The sequence below is a fragment of the Bacillus rossius genome, chromosome 18, assembly GCF_032445375.1.
Source record: "Bacillus rossius redtenbacheri isolate Brsri chromosome 18, Brsri_v3, whole genome shotgun sequence".
Lineage (NCBI taxonomy): Eukaryota > Metazoa > Arthropoda > Insecta > Phasmatodea > Bacillidae > Bacillus > Bacillus rossius.
The window spans coordinates 27464775-27491857 of NC_086345.1; the positions used below are offsets into that span (position 1 = coordinate 27464775).

General features: G+C 35.1%; 1 protein-coding gene and 1 long non-coding RNA gene across 3 annotated transcripts; one reads left to right on the forward strand and one right to left on the reverse strand.

The window, feature by feature from the left end:
* Positions 1 to 213: 213 nt before the first annotated feature.
* Positions 214 to 17683, forward strand: LOC134541068 (uncharacterized). Of its 2 annotated transcripts, XM_063384212.1 has the most exons (5): positions 214 to 395; positions 2958 to 4127; positions 7816 to 7885; positions 11152 to 11217; positions 16884 to 17683. In XM_063384212.1, the coding sequence occupies exon 2, from the start codon at positions 2998 to 3000 to the stop codon at positions 4012 to 4014; it is 1017 nt and encodes a 338-aa protein (XP_063240282.1). In that variant the 5' UTR covers positions 214 to 395; positions 2958 to 2997; the 3' UTR covers positions 4015 to 4127; positions 7816 to 7885; positions 11152 to 11217; positions 16884 to 17683. The 2 variants fall into 2 exon arrangements, with proteins under 2 accessions (XP_063240282.1, XP_063240280.1); XM_063384210.1 differs by lacking the exon at positions 16884 to 17683 and having other exon boundaries at positions 11152 to 14180.
* On the reverse strand, positions 16299 to 25965 carry LOC134541069 (uncharacterized). Its single transcript, XR_010076545.1, has 5 exons — positions 25882 to 25965; positions 23341 to 23499; positions 21597 to 21676; positions 18093 to 18161; positions 16299 to 16936 (listed from the first exon to the last, which is right to left on the reverse strand). It is a non-coding gene; the product is annotated as an uncharacterized LOC134541069 (long non-coding RNA).
* Between the last annotated feature and the right edge of the window lie 1118 nt (positions 25966 to 27083).

Below are 27083 nucleotides of genomic sequence, written 5' to 3' on the forward strand. Positions count from 1 at the left end.
TCTTAAATACTGAAAAATCTTTAAATATTTTAATATGAATATGATATATTTTTAAAATGTGTCTGCTACGTAATTCGTTGAATGAAATGCCAATAATATTGTAAAAAACCATCCTAACATTGATATAAGTAAATGTTTAGTTGTTAAAGTTACTTAACATGTTTAATCAACTACGTGCCCCTTTCCTTTTCCGACTGTAATGCAGCAGCAAGTTCGTACTTTATTTACTCTATGCGTTCCGGTTCACGAGGTTTCCAAGATGGCCAAAAAGAAAGATGCCGAAAAGGCATCCCACGGTACTGAAAATAACAAGTCGACGAAGAATGAAGGCAACGAAGATGATGAGCCATACTTCAGCGATCCAGAATGATATACGGACCCAATTTCATATGAAGGCGAGTTTGTATTTCTAATTTATTGTCTCACTTGTGCATATGTGGAGTACATTTTAACGAAAAACTCTAATTTTTGTGATAATACAGTATTTTCTATACATGTAATTTTTTGATTGAGTGGTCTTTGAAGCGTTTATACAGTTCGCTTGTAGTTAATGTTAAGTGTTTTTGCTTTAAAATTTTTGGACGATGTAATAGACATATTGTACAAAGTGACGTTTGATGCAAAACGATTTGGAACTGCGTGTTTGTCAACTCGTGCAGTTTTTCCCTGAATACACAGTAGTTTACGATGTGAGCTTTGCTTTTACCGTGGAATTAGTGCACGTAGCTAAAATTGGGGGTAAATATGTAGTTGAGCGGTATTTGCGAAAAAAAAAATGTTAAAAATCCGAAAATACCTTTATTATATGCTCTTCAACTTCCTCTTTTCATTATAAGTGGCGGCGATAAGAAATTCCCAATACTTTAGGAGATATCGACGTTCTTATTTCGCTATACAAGACCGGTGTAATCATTCGACCGGTACAATTTTTTTTATTGCCTTGTGTTTGTGAATGCCTAATTAATGAAAATGGTTGATTAGGTCAGGTCAGTTACATTATAAATATTTGAAACTAAGCGTACATTAAAAATAATATGAATTAATTTCAATGGTTTTTTAGTTTTAAAGTATTTATAATGTAACTGACCTGACCTAATTAACCGGCACAAAGGATGAACAGTAACAACTCACGTAAAAAATTTTTGTTACTTATTACTTACGCAACAATATTGAAATAACAAATAAGACTTTAAAATTAGGAACATTAAAAACTCACCTAAGTTGGAGGCAGTAATTAAACACAGTTTTAAACAATAAATGATCTAAATAATCATGTATTGGTTCATTTGAATTCTGGCCACGTGACATCATTATCCAATAAAAAAAATAGATACTCATAAACAAGAAACAATTGTGAATGCCACATGAATGCACTTGTATTGTGATGAAATTTAAAAATTCGATATCTCCTAATGTATTTGGAATTTCTCTTATCTCCGCCGCTTTTAATGAAAAGAGGAAGTTCAAGAGCATATAATAATGGTATTTTCGGATTTTTAACATTTTTTTTTCGCAAATACTGATGAACAACATATGATGAAATTTAAAAATTCAATATCTCCTAAAGTATTAAGAATTTCTTACCTCCGCTTCTTTTAATGAAAAGAGGAAGTTTAAGAGCATACAATAAAGGTATTTTCGAATTTTTAACATTTTTTTTTTTTGCAAATACATACCGCTCAACTACATATCTACCGTCGGTGCTTCGCACCTCCATACTGATAAAAATTAAATCTGTCAAGGGTTGATGCTTGGGTTTGGATGAACAGTAGGAACTCACTTTTTTTTTTTTTTTAATTTATTTACCTTTTGCTGCCGCATAATATCAAAATACAAAATATGCACATTCTTAATTGTGGAAAACCACATGATCAGCAACATAAAGTAAAACATAGTGGCGGTCATGTACAAGGTACTGTAATGTAAACTATAAACTGAAATTTCTTGAAACCAATAGGAATTTATAAATTACGGAACATCTAGTGTTTGAAAAAAAAAAAGTATTTTCTTATATATTATTGTTACTTCAAGGTAAAGCCACACTAAGAATATTACGTATTTCCATTAATGTTGCTTGATTATCCTGCCAAGATGCTTTTTAAATTTTTATTTCTTTTGGTGCAAACATCTATGAAGACCAGAGAATTTGCTTAACAAAACATTATTGAAAACTTATACAAATTGAAATAACTTATGGTAATGGAGAAAAAAAACTGAAAATGTTAACATATCATCTGCATTGTTAATGGTGATGTAGGTAGGCAGTTTTAGTCCCCATTATTGTTCGCGTGTGCTCTGGAGGCACCTTTCTGAGAGAATATATACATCCTTAAAGTTACTTTTATTTGTTTTTTCTCTTAAGAGGTCTACCTAGTCTGGGGGTGTATTTGTATCGGTGAAGCGGGATGATAGAGCGACTTTCGCTAATGCTTCTGTCACTGTATACCATTTGTGAGTGGAGACTATAATACTAGGTATGTATATGGCTAAGAAATAAAAATAAAGGTGTGATGGAGGTCCCTTGAGTAGATTCAAGCATTTGTACCGAGGGTTTCCATTTCTATAAATGATTCTGAAAATGCTTGTTTTAGTCATTTATCTTGTAAAAATACATTGTGAAAACAAAATGTGGAACAGATTTGTTAACCTATCTGTGCCACTTGGGTAGACCGTACGCTGCCCCCCTCAGGGACGTAGGCAGGGGGAAGTCCTCCAAGTAAGGAAGATGAGGAGTGGCAACTCAATACCTAAACTAACACATATATTTTCTTTGGAAATCTGAGAACTGTGTGGGATTGAGGGGCAGCCTGATAATCTGTACGTCATTAATTTTTCAAAACAAATGTTGGCAATCTTGAATATTTTTTTTTGTGGTCATCCGTTGCAGGGAATATTAACCGCCAATACGGTAACAACCAGAACACTATATACTAAAACGCTTTTATGTTTTGTTTCAGATATAAAAAACTGCATAGCCGCACCGGTGACTATTGCAAAATGCAGCAGCATCTTGGGCGTGCTGCAGCTGCATCTTGGGCGAGATGCACCGGCGACCTGGGCGAGATGCACCGGCGACCTGGGCGAGATGCACCGGCAACCTGGGCGAGATGCACCGACTACCTGGGCGAGATGCGCCGGCGACCTGGGCGAGATGCGCCGGCGACCTGGGCGAGATGCACCGGCGACCTGGGTGAGATGCGTCGGCGACCTGGGCGAGATGCGTCGGCGACCTGGGCGAGATGCACCGGCGACCTGGGCGAGATGCACCGGCGACCTGGGCGAGATGCACCGGCGACCTGGGCGAGATGCGCCCACGACCTGGGCGAGATGCACCGGCGACCTGGGCGAGATGCACCGGCGACCTGGGCGAGATGCACCGGCGACCTGGGCGAGATGCACCGGCAACCTGGGCGAGATGCGCCGACTACCTGGGCGAGATGCGCCGGCGACCTGGGCGAGATGCACCGGCGACCTGGGCGAGATGCACCGGCAACCTGGGCGAGATGCACCGGCGACCTGGGCGAGATGCACCGGCGACCTGGGCGAGATGCACCGGCGACCTGGGCGAGATGCACCGGCAACCTGGGCGAGATGCGCCGACTACCTGGGCGAGATGCGCCGGCGACCTGGGCGAGATGCGCCGGCGACCTGGGCGAGATGCGCCGGCGACCTGGGCGAGATGCACCGACGACCTGGGCGAGATGCGCCGGCGACCTGGGCGAGATGCACCGGCGACCTGGGCGAGATGCACCGGCGACCTGGGCGAGATGCACCGGCGACCTGGGCGAGATGCACCGGCGACCTGGGCGAGATGCGCCGGCGACCTGGGCGAGATGCGCCGACTACCTGGGCGAGGTGCGCCGGCGACCTGGGCGAGATGCGCCGGCGACCTGGCCGAGATGCGCCCGCGACCTGGGCGAGATGCACCGGCATCTTGGGCGAGATGCACCGGCGACCTGGGAGAGCTGCAGCAGCAGTGGCATCTTGGGTGAGCTGCAGCTGCATCTCGGGTGAGCTGGACCGGTGACTCATGCGAGCTGCTGCGGCTTGGGGCCAACTGCAAGACCTAGAAACTACACGATCCCATTCTGCTCTGCTCGCATTCACTTGCCCTCGGTCACAATAAGGTAACTAAATTTAGTATGTCTCAGTTAAGAAAAAAAACTAAAATCAAATCATTTACTAGGAAATATTTCCTTAAGGGGCCCGCCTCGTCAGGGGTGTATGTATGATAGTGAGGCGGGATGATAAGTGCGACGCTCGCTGGTGCTTCTAGCGCGGTGTCTCCTCTGGACTGGCGCGCAGTCTTCTCGTCGTCACAGGATAACTGTGGAATCTGAGCGGTGACCGTAACATTACATGGCGGAGAAATGAAGATAAAGGTGTTATGCAAGCCCCTTAAGTGCTTTCAAGAATCTGTACTGATTGTTTTATGCCTAAAAATTCCTCTGAAAACACGCGTTTTAGGCATTTTAACGCTTCTAAAAATACAGTTTAAAAGCTTAATCCGAAATTAAAAGTACTTTTCGGTCCTCAGCGAACTCTTAAATGCTATTCGTAAATAGGCCCCACTCGGATATCTTGAGTAGTTTTGAAATCGCGTTGTTTTTCCTGAAGCTCTGCACACCGTATGTGTGCCCAGGTAGGCGGGCCTCTTAATATTTATAACCAAAAACTAGAAGATCTTGTTTTCTTTAATAACCATTATAGCTCTAAAAACAACTGTAAATTAATTATTGATAACACAGTATTAGTGCCATAGTTTCAGTCCTTCAAAAATTACCTTGTGCACACTTCGCAAATATAATGATTTTGTCTTAAGATTGATTCCTGATTTTTTACGAACTGATTCATCTAACCTTACAGTACTAGATTTATAGCATTTTTGGTAAATATTTACTTGGGCGGTATTTCCGAAAAAAAATGATAAAAATCCGAAAATACCTTTATTTTATGCTCTTCAACTTCCTCTTTTCATTAAAATCGGCGGAGATTAGAATTTCCAAATACTTTAGGAGATATCGAATTTTTAAATTTCTTCATATGTAGTTGAGCGGTATTTGCGAAAAAAATGTTAAAAATCCGAAAATACCTTTATTATATGCTCTTCAAATTCCTCTTTTCATTAAAAGCGGCAGAGATTAGAAATTCCAAATACTTTAGGAGATATCGAATTTTTAAATTTCAGCACAAAACCAGCGCATTCCTGTGGCGTGCGTGCACCATTGTTTCTTGTTTACGTACGAGTATCTATTTTTTTATTGGATAATGATTTCACGTGATTGTTCGTGATAGGCCAGAATTCAAATGAACTAATACGTGATTATTTAGTTCAATTATTGTTTAAAACGGTGTTTAATTACCGCCTCCAACTTAGGTGAGTTTTTAACGTTTCTAATTTTAAAGTCTTATTTGTTATTTTGATATTGTTGCGCAAGTAATAAGTAACAAAAAAATTTACGTGAGTTGTTCATCCTTTGTTACGGGTTTGTTAGGTAAGGTCAGTTACATTATAAATAATTTAAAACTAAAGAATTATTAAAATTAATTCACATTATTTTTAATATCACCTTAGTTTGAAAGTATTTATAATGTAACTGATCTGACCTAATCGACCATTTTAGTTTACTGTTCACCGTCTGTCCGGGTTTGTTTGGTCAGGTCAGTTACATTATAAATATTTTAAAACTAAACAGCCATTAAAATTAATTCACAAAATAATTTTTAATGTCGGCTTAGTTTGAAAGTATTAATAATGTAACTGACCTGACCTAATCAACCATTTTATTAATTACGCATTCACGATTCACGTATTCACGAACACACGGCAAAATAACAAAAATGGCGCCGCTCGAATGTTTCCACAGGTCTTGTATTGCAAAATTAAAAAATTCTATATCTCCTAAAGTATTTGGAATTTCTTATCTCCGCCGCTTTTAATGAAAAGAGGAAGTTGAAGAGCATATGATAAAGGTATTTTCGGATTTTTAACATTTATTTTCGAAAATACCGCTCAACTACATATGATGAAATTTAAAAATTCGATATCTCCTAAAGTATTTGGAATTTCTTACCTCCGCCAATTTTAATGAAAAGAGGAAGTTGAAGAGCATAAAATAAAGGTATTTTTGGATTTTTAACATTTTTTTTCGGAAATACCGCCCAAGTAAATATTTACCGCATTTTTTTTAACTTGGTATTTATTTTGCTTTATTAATAATCATGTGTATATACTCTTATTTTTTTCAATAGTTTTTATTTCCTTTGATTGGCATTAATATTATAGATATAACTGTTTTTATGTATAATTTTAATTTTATCATTGTAGTATTGATCTCGTAGTTGTGCTTTCTTTGTTTCTCCTTCGTCCTGTGTTGTTTATTGTTAGTATATGGTGTTCGTTTATTGTGCTTACCAAATAAGGTTTTCTTCATCTGTGATTGGCATGTTACAATTTAATTAATAAATAAATAAAATAGAAGTACTGTTCTTGAAAGTCATGAAACTTGAATTTCTGCCAGCCTTTTACTTACTTGCATTTTGTTTTTTGACGCCTCACAATATTTTGTAGTCATTATTTAGTTATAAATAGTTTTTGAGACATTCCACTTTAAATCATGCGGAAATAATTTTCGAAAAATGTTTTAGCTTTCTAACTTAAAAATTGCCACATTCCTGCCTAAAATTTGATTTTTTTTTTATGTTTAGTTTTGCTAATATACATAAATATATACCCTTTATTATAAAGAATTTGTATGAAAGTTTTATAAAGGTTCTGAAAGAATCCTGAAATTCATCCACCAGGTGTATTTAGATATTATCATGTGCAGTCTCTCATGAAGGTTCCACCCAACTTGTAGCTGTGGTGTTTTACTGTGGTAATATTTTAAACTTCGCTTGAATTTTCTTTAGAAATTAAACCTCCTTATTACAAACTGCCAAAACTTTGGTCCGTTTAGGCTTGTATAAATGAGGTTGTGACTGGACATAAAAAACATGGAAGACCATGTCACTCAACGCTGGCTGGTTTAGTGGTAGTCTAAACCTAAACCCCCGTCTACAGTTGCGATGTCCCAAATTGCATCAGACGTCCGATGGACGCTGATCGCTGATTGGTCCTCGTGACCCTCTGAATAGCATGGAATGATGTGGACAGTGAACGTAAAAAAAAACTAATTTGGTATATTTACTGCACTTTGGTGATTACTTTAGAAATGAATAGATTCGGACATCGGTAATTGTAGACAGAGCAGTTATGTGACATCATTCACATTAGGATAAGAGCACGAACCGCCCACATGTTAGGACTGTTGCAAACAGGCTGTGTTACATTGTGGTACATTCTTATTTTAATTTTACTCCCTCATTGATAGTTTTAATAGTTGCATTCAGTTTTTGTACTCTATGGTCTTACAGGGTCTTAACATTGCAGGGTGAATGAGCAGTGAGTTGGCCAACATGACTGAAATATTAAATGAAATATCTAAATATGTGTATTAACACCATTCTCATACAAATAATTAATCCTCAAAATTTGAAGAAAAAAAATTAAGATATATTTATTAATGAATATTGTTTCAATAATTAACAGATTTAAATAAAAAGTGTCACTATTATTTTATATTTTTTAAGTTTTTAATTTGTAATCAGATTATGGCTCATTACATTGGCTATTACACTGTTACAGAAGATTTCGGGGGAAACTGTCAGTGTTAGAATCCTTTAAAATTGTGCATACCGTCAGCCTGTCTGCCATAATATGTAGTCTCGTGTCCTAGTGATGTTGCAAATAAAATTCTATGTTTATTCCCACAGATATTAAGCAGAGACTGTATAGCTGGGCTACTGGTAGATGAATCCTTTCAAGATGTCGAGAATGTTGAAGGTGAGTATAGTCTGTAATTGCAACACTTTTTCATTTTCCAGCATTTCTGTTGACTAAACTGATTTAATAATGGTTGACTAAATAGTGCTTTGGTTCTTTTAACTAAATTTTGTCAGTTTTTAAGTTGCCAGAGATATTACGCTTGTGTGGTAAGGGTCAATTTTTTTTTTATTGTGCTGATTTAAATTTAAATTTTTTCATGATAACTGATGCTTGTTGAGTACGTATAAACAGATGGTGTCTTCAACTTGTTTTTTCACTGTGTTCAGGTCTGGGTGTGTTTAAAATTGCAATGAAAGACACGAAACTAATTAAATTCATTTTTAAAAAAAGTCTCATTCATGGTATAAGTTACTGTAGAGGGTTTATTTTGATTGAACTGGTTGGAAGTTCAAACTCCCAATCCTTTTTTGCTTGCGAGTACGTCAGCCCTCTGACCACATGCATTAACTTTGGTGATATCAACAGCAGTGCGATAACATTGGATAGTTGCCTGTTGAAAGAGTGAAGTGTGGTATACCTATATGCCGCAATTTTTAATTTTGATAGTTATTGGAAACTAACTAATATCAGTAGTTAGGGAAAAATTTTTTTTTCAAAATCTGGGAGAGTCAGAATTTTTTTTAACAGGTTTGCTAGCCACTCTGTATTACCCCCTTCTCTTTTCTTATAACCTATTGTAGGGAAGAAATTAGGGATGGGAAAACCGATTCCCAATTTCATAGATACCTACCGATTCTACTTAAATAATCGATAATCGATAATCGATGATAAAAGTCGATTCCCGCATGTAGAAAAAAAACCATTTCACAACATTGCAAATCTGTCAGATACAATTATTTAACGACTCTTTGAGTGGGGTTATGACTGACTAGACGCATATATAACAGTCATATTTCCACAAATAAACAATATCTAAAACTTGGGTCGATGTTATACACAAGTCAAAGTACAAAAATTATTTATAAAAAAATTATCACTGCGTATTAGAAGGGGACTGTTCTTTTCGCGATCGCGATTAAACGACGATAAACGCAAAATCACCATAAAATACAGTTTTTACCCGAAATCGCCACAACACTGCGTTTCTCCACGAAATTTAGTATTAAAATGCGAAATCGCAATGTTTTTACGGGAAATTTAAATACTGGCTAAAAGATTTGTCTCTTCACTGGTAAACAAACACCGCAACATGGCCGCCACTGAACATTAATCATAAATGCACTAAAGCAAACAAAAGCTTACACACGCTCACGTTATAATGTTAAACCCAAAAATATACTGTAAAAATACGCAAAACTACGGCGTTTATTTTCCTTTCCGGCATAATGTTTGGATAGATAAGACAAACAGGCGAAGTTTTAAAGTCCACGCACACCACTCGGGGCACTGGCGTCAGCTTGGAACAGCGACACCAAATAAATACAAAAGCAAGCAGATGATTGGGCGAACGGTGTTTGGAACAGCCTTACGTGAGTGGCCATATCACGTCAGCCGGGGGCGCTGGCATATAGTTGGAACAGCGTCGTAGTATCAAGCAGATTATCGGGCGAACCAGGCTACTTCGTCACCCAGCCGTACGGGGCAGCACAAGCATTTTAAATCGCGCCAAAAAGCGGAAAAATGTAAACAAACATTCATTTTCGAATGGTGTGACGATGATGATTAGTTGGTCAGTGTTTTATAGATTTTGTTGGGTTGTTACCACAACGCCGAAGTAACAACGAATGAATTTGTGTTTCTTAAATGTAAATTAACGCCGAAATACCACAATCAAGTACAACACTTTCATTTGCTAGTTCTCTAGTTGTTGCTTAATTTTGTTACTGTTTCATTTTACAAATTTTTTAGTTAATTTGTACCCTTCTCTAAGTTAGGCAAGTTGTATGAACGAAAATAATTTATACTGCTCAAGGTAAGCTTAAATTTTTTTTTTTTTATAGTTTATTCCGTATTACAAAACAAATTTTAGATTAGTTTGACCCCTTTGACATATGAGCCATTAACTTCTAATGATGTAAACATTTATATGAGTTAATGTTAGTACCTTAGTTGTGTACTCAAATTTGATAAATATGAATTTATGATGTATGCTACATCATATATGTATTGAAAGCTGAAAAAAAAAAAATGTTGCTAATAGAATTTGAATTATTTAATATTGAGTTAACTAGGTGAGTATCGAGAATCGAAGGATTTTTTAATGAATCGATAATCGGGTATCGGAATCGAAAATTTTGGAATCGTCCCATCCCTAGAAGAAATTAATAATTACTAGTGGCTCAAAAAAAATATTATTGGATATATATATTTCTGAAATAGGTGTTCCCATTGGGCCATTGGTATATAATGCACAAGATAAGAATCAACTGGAAAAAGAGTTCCTTTGCCAAACTTGATTGTACATGTGTGCATTTTGAGAGGTCTAGCCGAGATAATTAGTGTGTGTCTACATGCTTTAATAGATGTTGCTTTGATAATATGCTTTGTAGGATGTGCGAATCCTTGATTTTCAGTTCGGTTTGAATCCGATTCGAATCCCTGGAAATATTTGAGATATGAATCCGATTCCGAATATTAAGCACAGAATAATTAATAATAACTGATTAATTTAAAAATTATTTGTGTTCTTTTTTTCTAACTGTAACTACTGGCAATTATTTATTACACTGAGATTGAAATGTTTATAATTATTAAAAATCAATCAATAATAATCACTTTAAAATATTAAAACCAAAACATATTCGATTCTCCAACTCAAACGTAATAAACTGGACGCCACAGGGAAATCTCAGTTTTATAAACGTTTCAGCAAATGAAACCATTTTTTCTCCAATAATTAGCCAAGACGTTTTTTTCTTGTAGGTATGTAATTGTTTTTAGTTTATAGTTTACTATATGACGAAATTCGTAATTATAGCTTAAGCTCTCGAAATTCTTTGAATGTCACTGTGTTAATTATTTAATTTACATATCTTTCTTTGATACATCATATTATTAATACATACTTACGTAATAGTAGCCTAATTTTATTTTTCACTGCTAGTATTTTTGAGCAGTATTAAAATAATTTATAACTTTTGTGAATATTCGTAATACTGTTTGAATCCATGTACGTACAATGATTCCGGGTTCGGGTAATTGTGTATTCGAACCGTACCCGAAAATATCGGGTACTCGCACATCCCTAATGATTTGGGTTAATTATTTTAATGCTGTGTTACTATGATAAATAATAAAATCCCCTTTTTACCTGTGTTTTCCAGATGCTGAGAGAACACCATGCGGGATCAGACCCTCGGAACAGTCTCGAAGAGGAAAGAAAATAAATTGTATGTTATAAATAATGAGGTTTTTATGGAAAATACGCTTGTTGGATTTACAAATTATGTCTCACGTATCAGAAGCACCAAGTATTGTGTTACTGATTGTAAAAACTTTTTATTTTATTTTAACTTTCAGAAAAATTTCAAATATCCAGAATGTATAATGTGTGTAATGTCCTCTATTTTACTTTCACTGAAGGTCATCTTAAAGCATGTACATTAGGCCTGTGCAAATTATAGTTTTTTTTAGTTTGAATCGCATATGAATACAAAAATTATTTGTGAATATGAATGAAAATTAGAATCCCACATCTTGTTGCAATTCATGAAAAATTAGACAAATAATACCAAAGTATAAGATTGGTTAAAATAAGTCAGCTACAGTAATTTTAAGGAAAATTTTTAAATTATGAAATAACAGTTTTTTTTAATTTTGCAGCTAACCTAACCAACCTTTAATTTCAGTTTCTATTGGCCTTATTTTCCACAACTTGAACTCTACATATTGATCCAGAAAATTTTAGCTTACCATAAAATACTTTGGAATCCATCGCAATCAATTTTACGAAAAATGTGAACCTTTTTTCAAAATGCTGTATTCACAAATGAAGTGATTGAATGAGCTTATAGTAACATATTTATACCGTAGTTATTCACGAGTGTTTGTTGTTAAAGAGTGCCAGATAAATTATATTTTATTTCAGCAATATATTAAAAATCAGCATTTGCTGATTTCATCTGGAATCTTAAACCATTATAATTTATTTATATATATTTTTGATTCACAATGTCTGTTTCATCATAGGTACATATAGTAAGCTTCTACTGTATCATATGGTGTTGGATCATTTGTGACTATCAGTTTGTACGTCATTGAAACTATGAGAGTTAATTAATTCTTGTAACACCCGTCTGAATGGAGTGTGTGTGTTTTGTGGTGGTGCAGTCCATGGTGTGAATGTTTATTTTTTCCCACTTCTGGTGCACGTGACAAAAGAAATAAAAATATTATTTTGTTTTCAAAATTGAAATGATAAATTTGCAGTGTTTGGAATTGTTTATGCAATTTTTTCTGTTAATGTTTAGCAAGGCGGTAGCAAAAAAAAAAAAAAAACTTTGAATACTTGTTGTATATTTAAAACGTCACTTATTGATCATGTCTTTGATTATGGAGTCCCATTAAACATAAAAAAAAGGGTATTATCATCACATAAATGACTTAATCTCAGCAGTGAATTTTGGTGTGTGACAATTCATGAGATATGCTAAATTAAGTATTCATAAGCAAACGAATCTTTAGTATTTCGAAGTTTTAGAAATAGAGGTTGAATCAAATCATTTAATTGTATTAAAAAATTCAAAATTCCGTATTGTATCGCATAAAAAAAATATATTTCTTTGTTAGGTAAAGTTATTCATAAAAACAAAACCCATTTATGGAAAGTATGTTTATTTAAAAAGCACGCCGAACAATTTAAATTAATAAGTCATGCAACAAAAACCTTTCATCAACTTCAAATATAAAAACAAAATGTGAATGCGAGCCTGAACTATGCATAACTATTGTCGTCGTACGCCACGAAAGAGTGCAGGCCAACAAATGTAGTTAACTCAGAACTCCACAGAGAGCGTGCGTTGCATGCAATCGGTGAGAGATCAGCATCAATATTCGACTGTGTGCGCACTCTATACGAGAAGCAACATGAGTGATGCCAACTAGCGCTGGCTACCTTTTTTTTATAAGCGGTACACAGCAGCGACGTAAAGGTTGTAACGTTTAAAAACGTCTTTAAAAGATAATTTACTTTACACATCAGACAACTTCACATTTCCGTTAATTAAATAAGTAAGTGGTAATGTCCAAATAAATATTATATTTCTACTTTAAAACAAACTGTTTTATATAGAAAAGATACCTACACAAAGTGCCCGGAATCTAATAGCAGGACCAAAAACATCATACAACGTTTACGCGATGTTTTTTTAATCAAAATTTTGATGCCCTAAAATATAGTTGTGGCAATTATGCGATAAAACAGGGTATTACTCTGAAATAACAAATATTTGACACTGCATACCTCATGAATTTGTCATATACCAACGTTCGCTGTTAAGGTTAAGTCATTGTGCGACTTTAAGATGTTTTAATGGGACTCGTAACAAAAAATATGAACAATAATAAGTGGTTTTTTAAACATGCAACAAGTATTCAATTTTTTTCCCACTACTGTCTCACTAAACATTAACAATTCAAAACACGACATACTTGTCATTTCAAACTTAAAAGTAAAATATTATTTGCTAATATCAACACATGCACAAGAAGTTTGAAAAAATAAATAAATGTCGACAACCATGGACTACAAGACCAGAAAAAACGCACTCCATTGCGATGGCCAGTGAAAGAAGTAAATTCCATACATAGTTACAATGGCATATAAATTGATAGTCACAATTGATCCAATACCCTGCGACACAGTAGAATTGTTATTCTTGTATGTACCTATGACAAAACAGACAATTCGACTCCAAAAATATATTTGAAATAAGTAATGCTTTTGTATTCCATGTAAAATTAGCAGAAACTGTGATTAACATACCGCCAATTTAAAATATAACGAATCTGACTGCAGTTAACTAAGATTTAAATACAAACTCATTTAATCACCAATTTAGGAATACTGTTTTGAAAAAAAAAAATAATAATCCAGTTTGTTGATAAATAAATTGTATGGTACCTATTTTGTTTTCTTGATCAAAATGTAAGAGTATCAGGTTCTGGTAAATAGGAATTAAATAATTGTAGCCCACGTTACACATTTAACTAGTATATCTTGGAAGAAACAGCATTTGTACTTTTTTTCTAGTTGGATACTAAACTATAAAACTTAATTGCACAAGCCTATCCATCAATGATGTATTCTTATTCTGTGAAAAAATAAATAAATTTTTATTGAACCTTACCAAAATTTTGTGTTATTCTACTTATTTTCACATATTTTTTTTTAAACTAAAACTAGGAACCAATTTTTTTGATGTTGGACTTAGGGCAATAATTTTAGCGAAATTTAGAGGTAATTTTCAATATTTCTGACTTCCAAACTCAATTTAGCAAATATATTTACAAATAGTTGATGAAATTATGCATTAAATAACTAACAATGGCTAAACTTAGTTTAGAAAGTACCAAAAAATATTGAAATTTATGACAATTTCCTCTAAATTTTGCAAATATTATTACCCTGTCATAAATTTCAATATTTTTTGGTACTTTCTAAACTAAGTTTAGCCATTGTTAGTTATTTAATGCATAATTTCATCAACTATTTGTAAATATATTTGCTAAATTGAGTTTGGAAGTCAGAAATATTGAAAATTACCTCTAAATTTCGCTAAAATTATTGTTCTAAGTCCAACACAAAAAAATTTCATTTCTCGTTTAATAATGAAAAAGATTGTTAGTCAGGTGAGCAATAAGAGAAAATGAGTTTTCTGTCCCAACACATTTTATTTTTGATTCTGGTACACATAGCATTTTACAATAATTACAGTACCAATGGTTCCATTAAAAAATTTTGTCTTTACATAAAATTAACATTTAATTGAACCTTATTTACATATTATAGTTTGCACCTACAATACATTTGTTATCACAGATATTTGGTCGAGACATGTTGCCATCTGCGACTTGCTGTCCAATGATTCTAGGGATAGCAGATCTAGACTCAAGGTGTTAGAACAGAAAATATAAGATGGTTAACTTGCCCATTATTTTTGAAAGTTTGATTATTATTTACTAGTTACATAATGGACTTGACAAGTTATAAATTTTACATTTTTATACTTTTGAGTCTGGGTCTCCTATCTAGAATCATCGGAGAGCGAAACTGCGCATAGGGCCGAAAACAGCAAGTTAAAGATGGCAGGCTACCTGTGTTTATCTCCTGCAAGAATCACATACATCTGCTTTTCCTGTTCATTTTTTAAATGGCAGTGCAATGGTCATTATTATCAGCAGTCATGGCTGTAGTTGTATGGTCATTTATTTTTATGGTTTTCCTTCCTGTGTTTTAAGCCCAACCACAATGCACTACAGTAAATACTGCTATGGTTGAATAAACATTTTCCAAACATTCCTGCTTAGCATCATTACATACATGCCAACAACATATATGTATTTAAATAGAATTACATTAAAAAAATTTCAGGTAATGCAATACCAGACACAGAACAGTTTTGGTACACTTCATTCAGGTGTCTGCAATTTTACAAAATTTATTAAATTTAATAGTTAAATATTCAACTAGACGAATCTAATAATTTTTCACATTATCTGTTGCATATTAATACAGCAAATGCGAACACAAAAAATCTAAATGACAAATTTGTAGCATGTATTTAAGATATTCTGAAATGGGGATGTGATTTCTGCCAGCATAATATATACAAACACACTTTTTATATGTAATAATTATTTTTAAATTTAACAGGTTTTTTGCAAAAAAAAATTTCTTGGACTCGGTGGAGACATAGTTACATTGTACATTTTGATTAGAAAAATTTTTCATATTTGATATTGTAAATTTCTATTTGTGAATTTAAAAAAAATCGTTTATGAATCAATGTAAACATGTGTTACTAGGCTGTCAGAAATTCTAACCAAACTGCTTACTGAAATTTAAACGATATTCAATTTCCATTGACAACATTTAAATATACATGTCAAGCGAATGAACCAGTCCAGTTACTGACCTGTTAATTAGTCATTAGAAGACTGGTATGTTATCATCTACCATTTTGTGATACTTTTTCAATGCAAATTTATTGATAAAAAGTTGGCACACCAAACACTATACACAAGTTATGTTAGCAAATGGTGGGGGGACCCGGGAGTGTCCGTGACCGTGGGAGAATCCATCACAGGCAGTGCAAGGGCTTAGCTTCAAGTTTATACCAGCTTATCACTAGATTTCACAACTCTGCTATTAAACAAAACTTCAAGCATTTTAACATAACAAAACACAATTTCATGTTTAAATAATAATATACTTTTAAAATTGTGCCAACATAAATGTCCCCCCCCCCCCCCCCCCCTCACTAATGACTGCAATTTTGAATACACTGTCAGGCACTTTCATGGAAAACACAATTGGCTGTATCAATCATTAAGTTTAACAATATGTCATAGTAATAACTCAAAGTAAGATTAGCAAGGTTTCCCTATACATCATACATAAATCTACTTCACACACACATATATGTAATTCTCTGAATTTGTGTACATACTGTTTATCAAAGTTTTCACAACTATGCAGCATGTGTCTTAAAAAGTTAGTAACTCTGTTGTTTAGAAGTCACAAAATGTGACGAATTTAACACATGGTTGACACAAAAATCCCATAAATAACATCTTGCAAAAATAATTTTAACAGATCCATTTTCAACTGCATTGCTTCACCACAAATTTTAAAAAAAAAATATCATACTGTAATTTACAACTAAAAAAAACTAATCTAAAGGCGGAAGAGAAAATTAATTTGTTTAGGAAACATTTCCAAGAATAAAGAGGAAAATAAAAAAAAAAACCTTCCTGGAACGAAGAGTGACTGCCTTACTCCTCGTCTCTGGGAGACTGCGAACGTGCTTCACATCAACTTGTTTTTATTTTCCAGGAGCTCGTGGCAATAGTACGCGTCCTCCGCTTGCTCCGACGACCAACTCTCATCTGAGAACACCAACGCGCCATGCAATGCATACTGTGTCTACCCGCATATGGATATATGGAGATTTTTTTGTTTAGTAACATTTACTGCAATTTAATGCAAAAATTTTCACTGTGGGTAAAAAAAAAAAAAAAAATTAACATTGCATTGAATTATGAGCATAAATAACTAGCCTGTGCTGGTTATTAATAAATATGTTACAATAATGTATAAATTGTTTAATTAAAATAGCTCGGCCAAACATCATGCACTCTGCCGTCTGCAGGGCGGCTACGGTGACACGACTAGCTGTGAGAGGGGGGAGCAAGTGTGTTGGCCAATCAGCATGCGAACTGGCACCGTACATAATCATCACGTCTATTCCGACTGGTTTCTGTGATGCAACTGTATCAAAACATTATTTTTGACACGAGATTTATTACACTTTCTAATGCAACATTCTATGACAAAACTGCTGGCAAATGTGTTCTTTTTTATAGAAAAAAAAAACCCTCGTGGCAGAACGGACAAACCTGCAACTCCGGTCCCTACAGTTTGGCTGGGTCAGTTGCGATAAGCCGAAATCAGGCTGTGTTAAGTAATTCTGTGTGTACCGTATTTATTTGTGTATGGGGTCACACATTTTATGCCGACTTTTAGTTTAAAAAAATGTAATGCGAATCTGTCAAATAATTGACAAAAGAACAAAGTATTAAAAACAATTAAATAAAAATCAGTTTTCATTTCTTCACGCGAAACACTACTTATATTTCTACTTGTAAAGGTTGAAGATCTAAAAGCATATACAATTTCCCTGAGATTTGATTTAACTGTGACAATCAATTATCTTTTAAAATTAAATTATAAAGAAAACTAGTTAAATAGAATTCGGACATTCAAATTAATTGTTTGTTTTCGAATTAAAACCAGTAATAATATTAATAATAGAATTAAGAAAATACAAATATGATTTGAAATAATAAATGCTAACTTTGTAAAATATAATTGCATAACATAAGAAAAATAATTTTTTGGTAAAAATCAGAGATTTTTTTTTTTGCAATTTTTACGAAAAAAATATTATCGCACAACAAATTTGTTTTATCACGTTAGTAAAATAACTCCTACGCATTGCGTAGTAATTGTAATGTAAGTATTAAAAAGGACCGGAGCCCTCACCTCGCCGGGGCTCGGGCGGAGCTGCACCCATCGCCACCACCAGGGTCCGCTGCAACCCGGCCCCTTTTCCTGTAAAAACAAAACCCCACTCATTCTGGTGTTCTCAATGAAACAATTTTTTTTGAAGTGAAAACTTCTATCGGAAGGTTTGGATAGGGAGTAAATTCATGTAAGTCGTCATCGACATGGTCATGTGACGTGTTAACGATAACACTATATCTGTTCCTATTAGTATAACTTATTGCGCTTTAAATCTTGAGAATACGACTACTGTACAGTAAATATGCGAGTATAAATATATATATATATATATATAAATATATATATATATATAAATATATATATATATATATATATATATATATATATATATATATACACACAGTGAAATTCCGTTACAACGTACTTCAGAATAACGTATCTTTCAGTTCAACGTATGATTTTAAATTCCCGCTCAAAACACCAATGTAAACAATGTAAAAATATTTCACTTTAACGTTAAAAACGTATCCTACCTTTCAATACAACGACCATTCTTTTCCAGTTATCAGGAAAATTTTAAATAATAGTTACTGATTTTGCGCAGGGGTTCTTTAATATAAATGTACATTACGATTAATTTTTATCACTTTCAAGAATCGTTAACAAGTATAAAACGTAAACAAACATTGTATCAACGATTCATAGAATCATAGTACAGTATAACGCGCCATTCGTCCTCCATGGATCACACACTTTAGTGCACGAGACGATCTAAACAATCGATTGCTGTCTCGCCACTCTTCAAGACTTGTTTTTAGCTGCGCCAGCTTTTGGTTATTTGTAGAGCACGCTTTAAAAGTTTTTATTAACGCAGATACAAACGTTAAATAAAAATTGTACAGTAAACTCTCGATTATCCGTGTTAATTGGGACCTTCCGATGCCCGGATAATTGAATGCCCATTAAAAAACCCGGATAATCCATTTCACCACTTAAAAATGGTGTATTTACTGGAAAAAGAGTGTCTCTTCAGTAGAATTCTATGAGTACAAGCAAAGGCTTTGTATACCGTGTCCCAGCTTATTGGACGGTAAACAATACTGGCACTGTGTTGCCACCATCCTTCTCCTGTCCCCTTTATTGCTACCGGAGGGAGAGCGGCGGCAGTCCCAACTCAGCATCTCCCTCCACCCTTCTAACGTCCTATTATCCGGGGTCACTACAAAATAAGTGTCTGAACCACAGCACAATATTATACACCTTTTTTTCCCCTTCCAGCTATTGCATTTTATTTATCTACCTCACGCGGCAAGATATTGTTTCTTGTTAATTCCGCCTATTAAAATTAGGATGCACTTTACAGTCATAACTACGAGTATGGGATACTACGAGAACCTTCTAAGTTACGAGAGTTTTGAAATGCACCGTCAGTTTTGACTACGTAAATAGTAATCCTAAACTAATCTGGTTATTACGAGTGCTTCCTTGTTGGATCTTTCGTAAGAAAGAGTGATTTAAATGGCATCTTTCAAACAAGTAGAAAAATACCATTAGTTGGATGGAAAAAAAAGGTTCACGACCAGTAAACAAAGGCTGCAAAGCGAGAGAGGGCCGTGGCTATGCTGGCGCCAGGTCCTGTGGACAAAGAATGAAGGCTTTTGTTGGGGTGGGGGTGTGGGGGGAGGAAGGGGTGTCTGGTGGCGAACAACATGCTCCCTTTCTCTCTCTCGCTCGGCGGTTTCAAGAAGCCCTCCCCCCTCCCCATTGAGTTACTGGCTGCTTTATTATGTCTTGCACGGTTTGGATTCCAATTTCATATTCCTGTGCTAATTTCGCGGCAATTTCTCCTTTTTTAACCTGTCCACAACTTCTAACTCTCAGCACTTTACGTTTCCTTTTACCAGACATGATTACAAAAAACAAAATGTGCTTGGGAGAACTGATGTAAATAACTGCGTGGAAAAATGCCTCTTCCAGCTGTCAGGAGTGTGGGAAGGTAAAAGAGGTGTGGCGAGGTGCTGTGTAAAAAAAAACGCTTTAAAAGAAAATGGAAAAGGGAGTGGGGGGGTGGGGGGGGGGGGGGGGGGGGGGGGGGGGAGTTGAGCCGGAAGCAGCAGTCAAGGCATTATTTTTGGTTTAAAGTGTGACAAACTGACGGGTGAAGGTGGCGGGGAACGAGATCTGAAGGGTCATGTAAATAGCTTTCTGACACAGTAGTAAAAAAAAAAAACCCCAGCGCAGTCACGGCGTTGCTACAACCCCCGTCAATTTTTTTTACAACTTCATAAAAAAAATCAAGCACGGATAACCTGAAAACCGGATAATCCAGTCCCCGGATAATGGAGAGTTTACCGTATTTCAACTTATATACCTAATAGAAAATCCAATGTTAATTGATGAAGGTTAAGTTTCAACTGTTTTGTGTCACAACATGGCCGACACGCTTTAATTGTGTTGCCAAGAAGATTTGGAATGTTTGCCTGGCACAGCCATGCTCGCAACGTGCGCTACTAGTGCGGCGCTATGGTTATCTATGGATGCGAGGTTTGTTTACGTTTGACGTGGCGCGAGGCTAACAATATTGTTGATTGAATATTTTAATCAGGATGGATGGCCATAAAGATAAAAAGAAAAACAAGCAGTTTACTTTAAAAGGAAAATGTGGAAATTTTAAAAGAAGTTTACAAAGGCAGGAAAAATGCAGATGTGGCACGGTCATTTGGTTTGGTGCCCACTGCACTGTCAACAATAATAAAAGATCACGAAAAATTATTAAACTGTATGAACAGTCATCTTTGGTCTGCTGGTCGCAAGAGACTTCGCCTAGGAGATGACGAGGGAATTCTATCCCAATAAATGTACATATCTGCAAAATAGTTTAAACGATTTTGTCATTTTGTGTTCGACAGATATAAATTTTGTATATGTAGGCCTAGAATTTAGGCTACTATATTACGTTCAGTAATTTTTTTTAAAACTCTTGTTGTTTTTACAAAAATTTGCTTTCAAGCTATTGTAACATTTGATCCCCTACTACTTTATTTTTAAAAATCAAAAATACTACGTTTTAAAGGTAACTTTCAGAATAAAGTACTTTCATTACTAAGTAATAAAAGTTGAGGCTTTATTGATGTACTTTATAAGGAGATTCTACTGTATTCTCATATAGATAATATAGTTTGAATAACAAAGAAAACTGAGTCTTTGTAGAAATATACTTAACTTAAAAATTATTATTTTTTTAATACTTACATTACAATTACTACTCAATGCGTATTTTATAGCATTCACGGGTTCCTTACAAGATGTCCTATCACAAAAAAAAAAAAAAAATTCAAGGCTAGTTCAAGGTTTCCTGATGTCCCCCGTCGGTTGGCCAACCTGATCAATCTTTCATAACTTTTGGTGGATGTTAACAACACACTGAAAATCTATTGAGCTTGAAAAATATAAAACTTTATAATTTTTAATTACCAGAAAATTAGCGAATTCATACTGCTAAAGTACAATAAAACTACCCACGTTATATTTGCATCCTTCAGACTTGATTGTGCTCAGGACCACGGACAAGTGCAGTGCCAGCTCTCCGCTGTCGCGACAGTCTGCAACATCAACATTCCTTCTTTACTGGACCCAATGCCAAAACTTAACTGACACAAAATAATAATGAAAATTGAGAAAATAATCTAAAGGCTATGAGAAAAAAAAGGTGGAAACAACACACAAAATCCAACAAGAAAACACAAAAACTGTAAATATGTAGTTGAGCGGTATTTGCGAAAAAAAAATGTTAAAAATCCGAAAATACCTTTATTATATGCTATTCAACTTCCTCCTTTCATTAAAAGCGGCGGAGATAAGAAATTCCAAATACTTTAGGAGATATTGAATTTTTAAATTTCATCACAATACCAGTGCATTCATGTGGCTTTCACCATTATTTCTTGTTTACGAGTATCTATTTTTTTATTGGATAATGATGTCACGTGATTGTTCGTGATAGGCCAGAATTCAAATGAACCAATACGTGATTATTTAGTTCATTTATTGTTTAAAACAGTGTTTAATTACCGCCTCCAACTTAGGTGAGTTTTTAACGTTTCTAATTTTAAAGTCTTATTTGTTATTTCGATATTGTTGCGCAAGTAATAAATAACAAAAAAACTTTACGTGAGTTCCTACTGTTCATCCTTTGTCCCTGTTTGTTAGGTCAGGTCAGTTACATTATAAATACTTTAAAACTAAAGAACCATTGAAATTAATTCATATTATTTTTTAATCTACGCTTAGTTTCGAAGTATTTATAATGTAACTGACCTCACCTAATCGACCATTTTCATTAATTAGGCATTCACAAACACATGGCAATAAACAAATGGCAGCGGTCGAATGATTACACAGGTCTTGTATAGCAAAATAAGAACGGCGATATCTCCTAAAGTATTTGGAATTTATCTCTGCCGCTTTTAATGAAAATAGGAAGTTGAAGAGCATACAATAAAAATATTTTCACATTTTTAAATTTTTTTTCCGCTAATATCGCTCAACTACATATTTACCACAAAAACATTTCAAGAATCTCATCAGTAGGGACAAGACTATATGATGAATTGCGATACAACCGAGATAATAGCGAAATTCAACAAGTTATATCATGTAATTAGGTAGCATTTAATCAAAACTTGATTACAAATCTTAAAATAAAATTATCTTTTTAATGTTTGAAATTCAAGGAAATTTGTTTTCCAGGCAAAAAAAATTATACCAAAATGCATGGACCAGAAAAATTAATTTAAAATGTTTAGTTGAGCATCTCCTATTGAATCAATTTTAAACCACAAATGCTCGCTAATTTATTTTTATTGTTCCGAATGTATTTGTTTTAGAACAATTTATTACTAATTATTTTATTGTAAAATTGCAGCATATATATTTTACCACTATTTTGGTGGAGAAAGTACAACAATCGAACTTTATAATAATAACAAACCCTGAGTACTAACGCAACATTATTTGCCACAAGTCCCGTAAAAGTAAATATAATATTGCGATAGTCTTGCAGTGCCTAGATAATGATATTTTCCTGCTTATGGTAAAAAAATATCTCATAAACTCAATTTTTTGAGTTACGATAGTCTTGTACTCAGGGTGCGATAAAAACAATAACGCCAGTATTTGGATTTTTGAAAATTTAAACTGGACTATAGAATAGAACGGTGAACTCTCGTCCTCGCCCGTCAGGTATCCGCTTGCAGAGATGACCCACCGCAGAGCAGCAGCCACAGGGCGTCCCCGCCAGCTGCTCCGGTCCCGGGGCCTTGCCCCCCGCCGGCCTGGCACGAGCCGTCACGGTGATGTCACGTCGCATGATGGCGGGCACAAACACACTAGATGGCCACACACGGCACGCAGGGGCGGGCACCGCCTGCGAGAAGAGCAATCCATGCAGGCAGGCACCACGTGACAACGCGAAACAGACAGATGCAAATACAATAATACCAGTGGCGTAGCCAGGATTTGTGTATGGGGGGGTGTTAAGAAGCATAATCCCCCCCCCCCCGTATTAAAGTGGGGGCCGGGGGCCCTCCCCCGGGAAAATTTGGATTTTAAGGTGTAAAATAGTGCTATTTTAGCAGTTTTCGGTACTTCAATTTAAATATTGTAATTGTAATTTTTTTTTATTAATTTTAATATGAAATTTGTTTGAGTGATGAATATGAAATTAATTAAAGATTTGGTGCTGGGGGGGGGGGGTGTTTGAACCCCTAACTCCCCCCCCCCCCTGGCTCCGCCCCTGAAAAATACAATAAGCGAACACCAATATGTCACACGAGATAAACAACCAGCCGTAACCGTTACTGTATGGAATAATTAACAAAAGATTAAATGAAATGAGAAATAAAAAATATTATATATATACAAAAAAATTATATAAAAACTAGGCATGTGCGAAGGTCTCTTTTTGAATGTGAGGCGAAGTCGAAGCGAAGCTTATATTGTGCGAAGGAATGTCGAAGGAAAATCTAAGTCGAAGGATTTGAAACAACATAATTGTTAAACTGCGGCCGGCAGTTTGTAGCCGACAGACGTGTGTGCGCACGCTAATCATACATCGTAGGTTATCTTAATCTATTTTTGTATACCATCGTCTGTTGGTGTATCAAATACTAATTCTTCTGTCTTAGATCAATCTGATTCCCGGGGTTTTCTGCCCCATAATGAACCTCTCTCTTTAAAGTCAGTGCAGGTCGTCCGCACGGAAATGTTTCGATCGCCGACCAAGAAATCAGGATCCAGTACTAGTGCGACTCATGAACAGCCCACGTTTGAGATTACCAAGATGGAAATTACGAAGCCTGATGCTCATAAACTTGAAGTTTTAATTAAAAAGGTTGAACTGCTTTGCAACAATGTTGATGATCTTCAAGATGAAAACGTGCTACTCTTGTTGTTTGCTTAGCGACTCGCGTTCTGGAACGGCCGAGATAAAACAAGAACTCGTTTTAATCAGAGAAAGTTTGAAAGTCAATAATAAAAGTGAGCTATCTTATAGCCATGCATTAAAGAAGTCTTCGAGCGGGAAAAAAAAAAAAAAACTGAATGCGCAGCAACACAGAGCGTCTCTGGTAACGGGAGTCCGTCCAGTGGCCTACGTCTGACGCAGCGTGAAAAAAGTTATGTCACCACCAATAACTAACAATGTGTCGACAGCGACGGTTTCATCACAGTGCAACACGGGCGCAAGTTTCAAATCAAAGATTCCCGTGAAACCAAACGTGAAAATGATAAAAAGAAAACTCCCATGAAAGTGGGAATACGTAATGTATCCAGAGCTGGGCAAAATACTTTGAAAATGTATTTGAAATACAAATTACAAAATACCTGAGTACATTTATTAAAAATACAGTTACAAAATACTCAAAATAAAATGTAGTTTAGATACAAAATACAAAATAGTATTTTAAAATACAGATGAAATTACAAAATACATGCAACATTTTTGTGAGCAATGAAGGACGAATTCCCTTTAAGACAAACCAGTCTCTCAAACATTGTCACTCAAGCTGTGGCGTTTATGGTTGTGTAATATACCTGCAAATGAAAACAACCTTTCAACAGGACCACTAGAGGTTAAACTTGTATTATATCGTAAGAAAAGCTTTCGCACCACTGGATAACCATCTAGCATACTCGAGTGGGTAGCCTTATCGTGTAAGTATTGTAATAACTAAAGTTCAATTTTGTTTGTTTGTGCAACACTTGATTCATTATTTGTATTGACATTGAATGCAAACCAATCATTTTCTGCTGGTGTGTACCCTTTTCTGATTCACAATCGCTTGCCATGTTTATTTACATTTTCAATCATATTCCATAAATATGTATGAACATACGTGATAAGACAGCAATTTGTAAAATCTGTGATACCGTTTCTGTTCAAATAATATGTACCTGTACAATGATATCACTCACTAGTGCCAGATTGCTAATAAATAGCCAATCCTAATTTCCAAAATTAAAATATCCAGAAAATAAATTAGATATTTTATAAATACAATTACGCAATGTATTTTATAAAATACAAAATACAGTAAATACACTTCAAATGTATTTTCAATACAAAATATAAAATACTGAGACATTTCTTTCTACTGATACAAATTACCCAAAAGTATTGAAAATACGTATCTCAAATACTTGTATTTTCGATACTGCCCAGCTCTGAATTTATCCACTCCCAAAATGCTACCGAAACCTATGTTTAAAAGAACAAAAGCTCTCTTCGTAACTAGAACTATCTTCATACGATCATAATTGGTGTCTTCCACTAGTACTTCATTTGACGACGTCCGTTACCACTCGCTCTCGCAGTCAAAACCGAACTCCCCATAGAGCAAATCAACGAGGAGCAAATAACCCCATGAAGAAGGCAGAGAGAGCAAATTGCTGGGAATTTAGAGGTGACCAAAGAGTCACCACTGTATAGAACAGTGCAAAACAAAGGTTCTGTTCCAATATACCTATGGCATAATGCCTTACAAATACATTAAATAATAACTTTTGATATTTCGTTACAATATTGAAAAATCAGAAATACATCACAAATTTCATATATATGATAAAGCAAAATATTACAAACAATCCACCATAATTATATTTTATTTTTTTGTTATATTATTTTGTCTACAGTAACAAATATATTAGCAAATATTAATGATAAAAAAATTAAGCAACTCTTCAGTTTGCCTTAAAAAAATATATATATGATATTGAGCATATACTCAGCAAATGCTGAATAGTGGCACAGTACCTAATGAATATTCAACCACCCTGCTTACTATTTAACTTCCCTGCACAATCATTGCACCATGGCAGGCGCAGCATCACACAGTTCGCTCAGGCAGGACAGTAAACATAACAGCTTGATTCGTGGCAATGTATTCGTCAGGCTTTATTCATCAGCACAACAGGAAAAATATCCAACGAGTCCCGGTTCCATGTAGAGGTAGACCAGATCCATGTAAGAGAAGTGTAGTTTATTAAATAAATTTAACTCTTACCTAAAAATGTCTTATTTTTAAATAGGTAGCTTCCTTTGTCCGTCACCGAGATGAACAGACAGATCTATGAATCTAGCCCCTTTGTTAGTCACCAGTTCAATAGGCGCAGACCTACAAATTAACTACAATTATTACCTGCAGTTGATACACCGAATCTATGGAAACCAATATCTAGAGATGAAGATATCCAAGTATACGTGTACCTACTTTAGTTTATTTCACTCTTTTAAGGGCTGAATCCACGAATAAGATCTTTTTGCAAAACAATATCATCTCTTTAACATTATTCATTAATCAGTCAAGTAGAGTAGTGCATAATATCTGTAAGCTATTAAATGGTCATGAATATTAGTGTAACAGAGACAGGTACCGAAAATGAAAGGTGTTGACGACAGTCGTCGTGCCTCCCGGGTTCAGAGGCCGTACCTGGCCACCGACGTGGGCCTGA

Coding starts and splice junctions, on each gene's coding strand:
- LOC134541068 (XM_063384212.1), top strand. CDS start 2,998: ATGCAGCAGCATCTTGGGCGTGCTGCAGCTGCATCTTGGGCGAGATGC.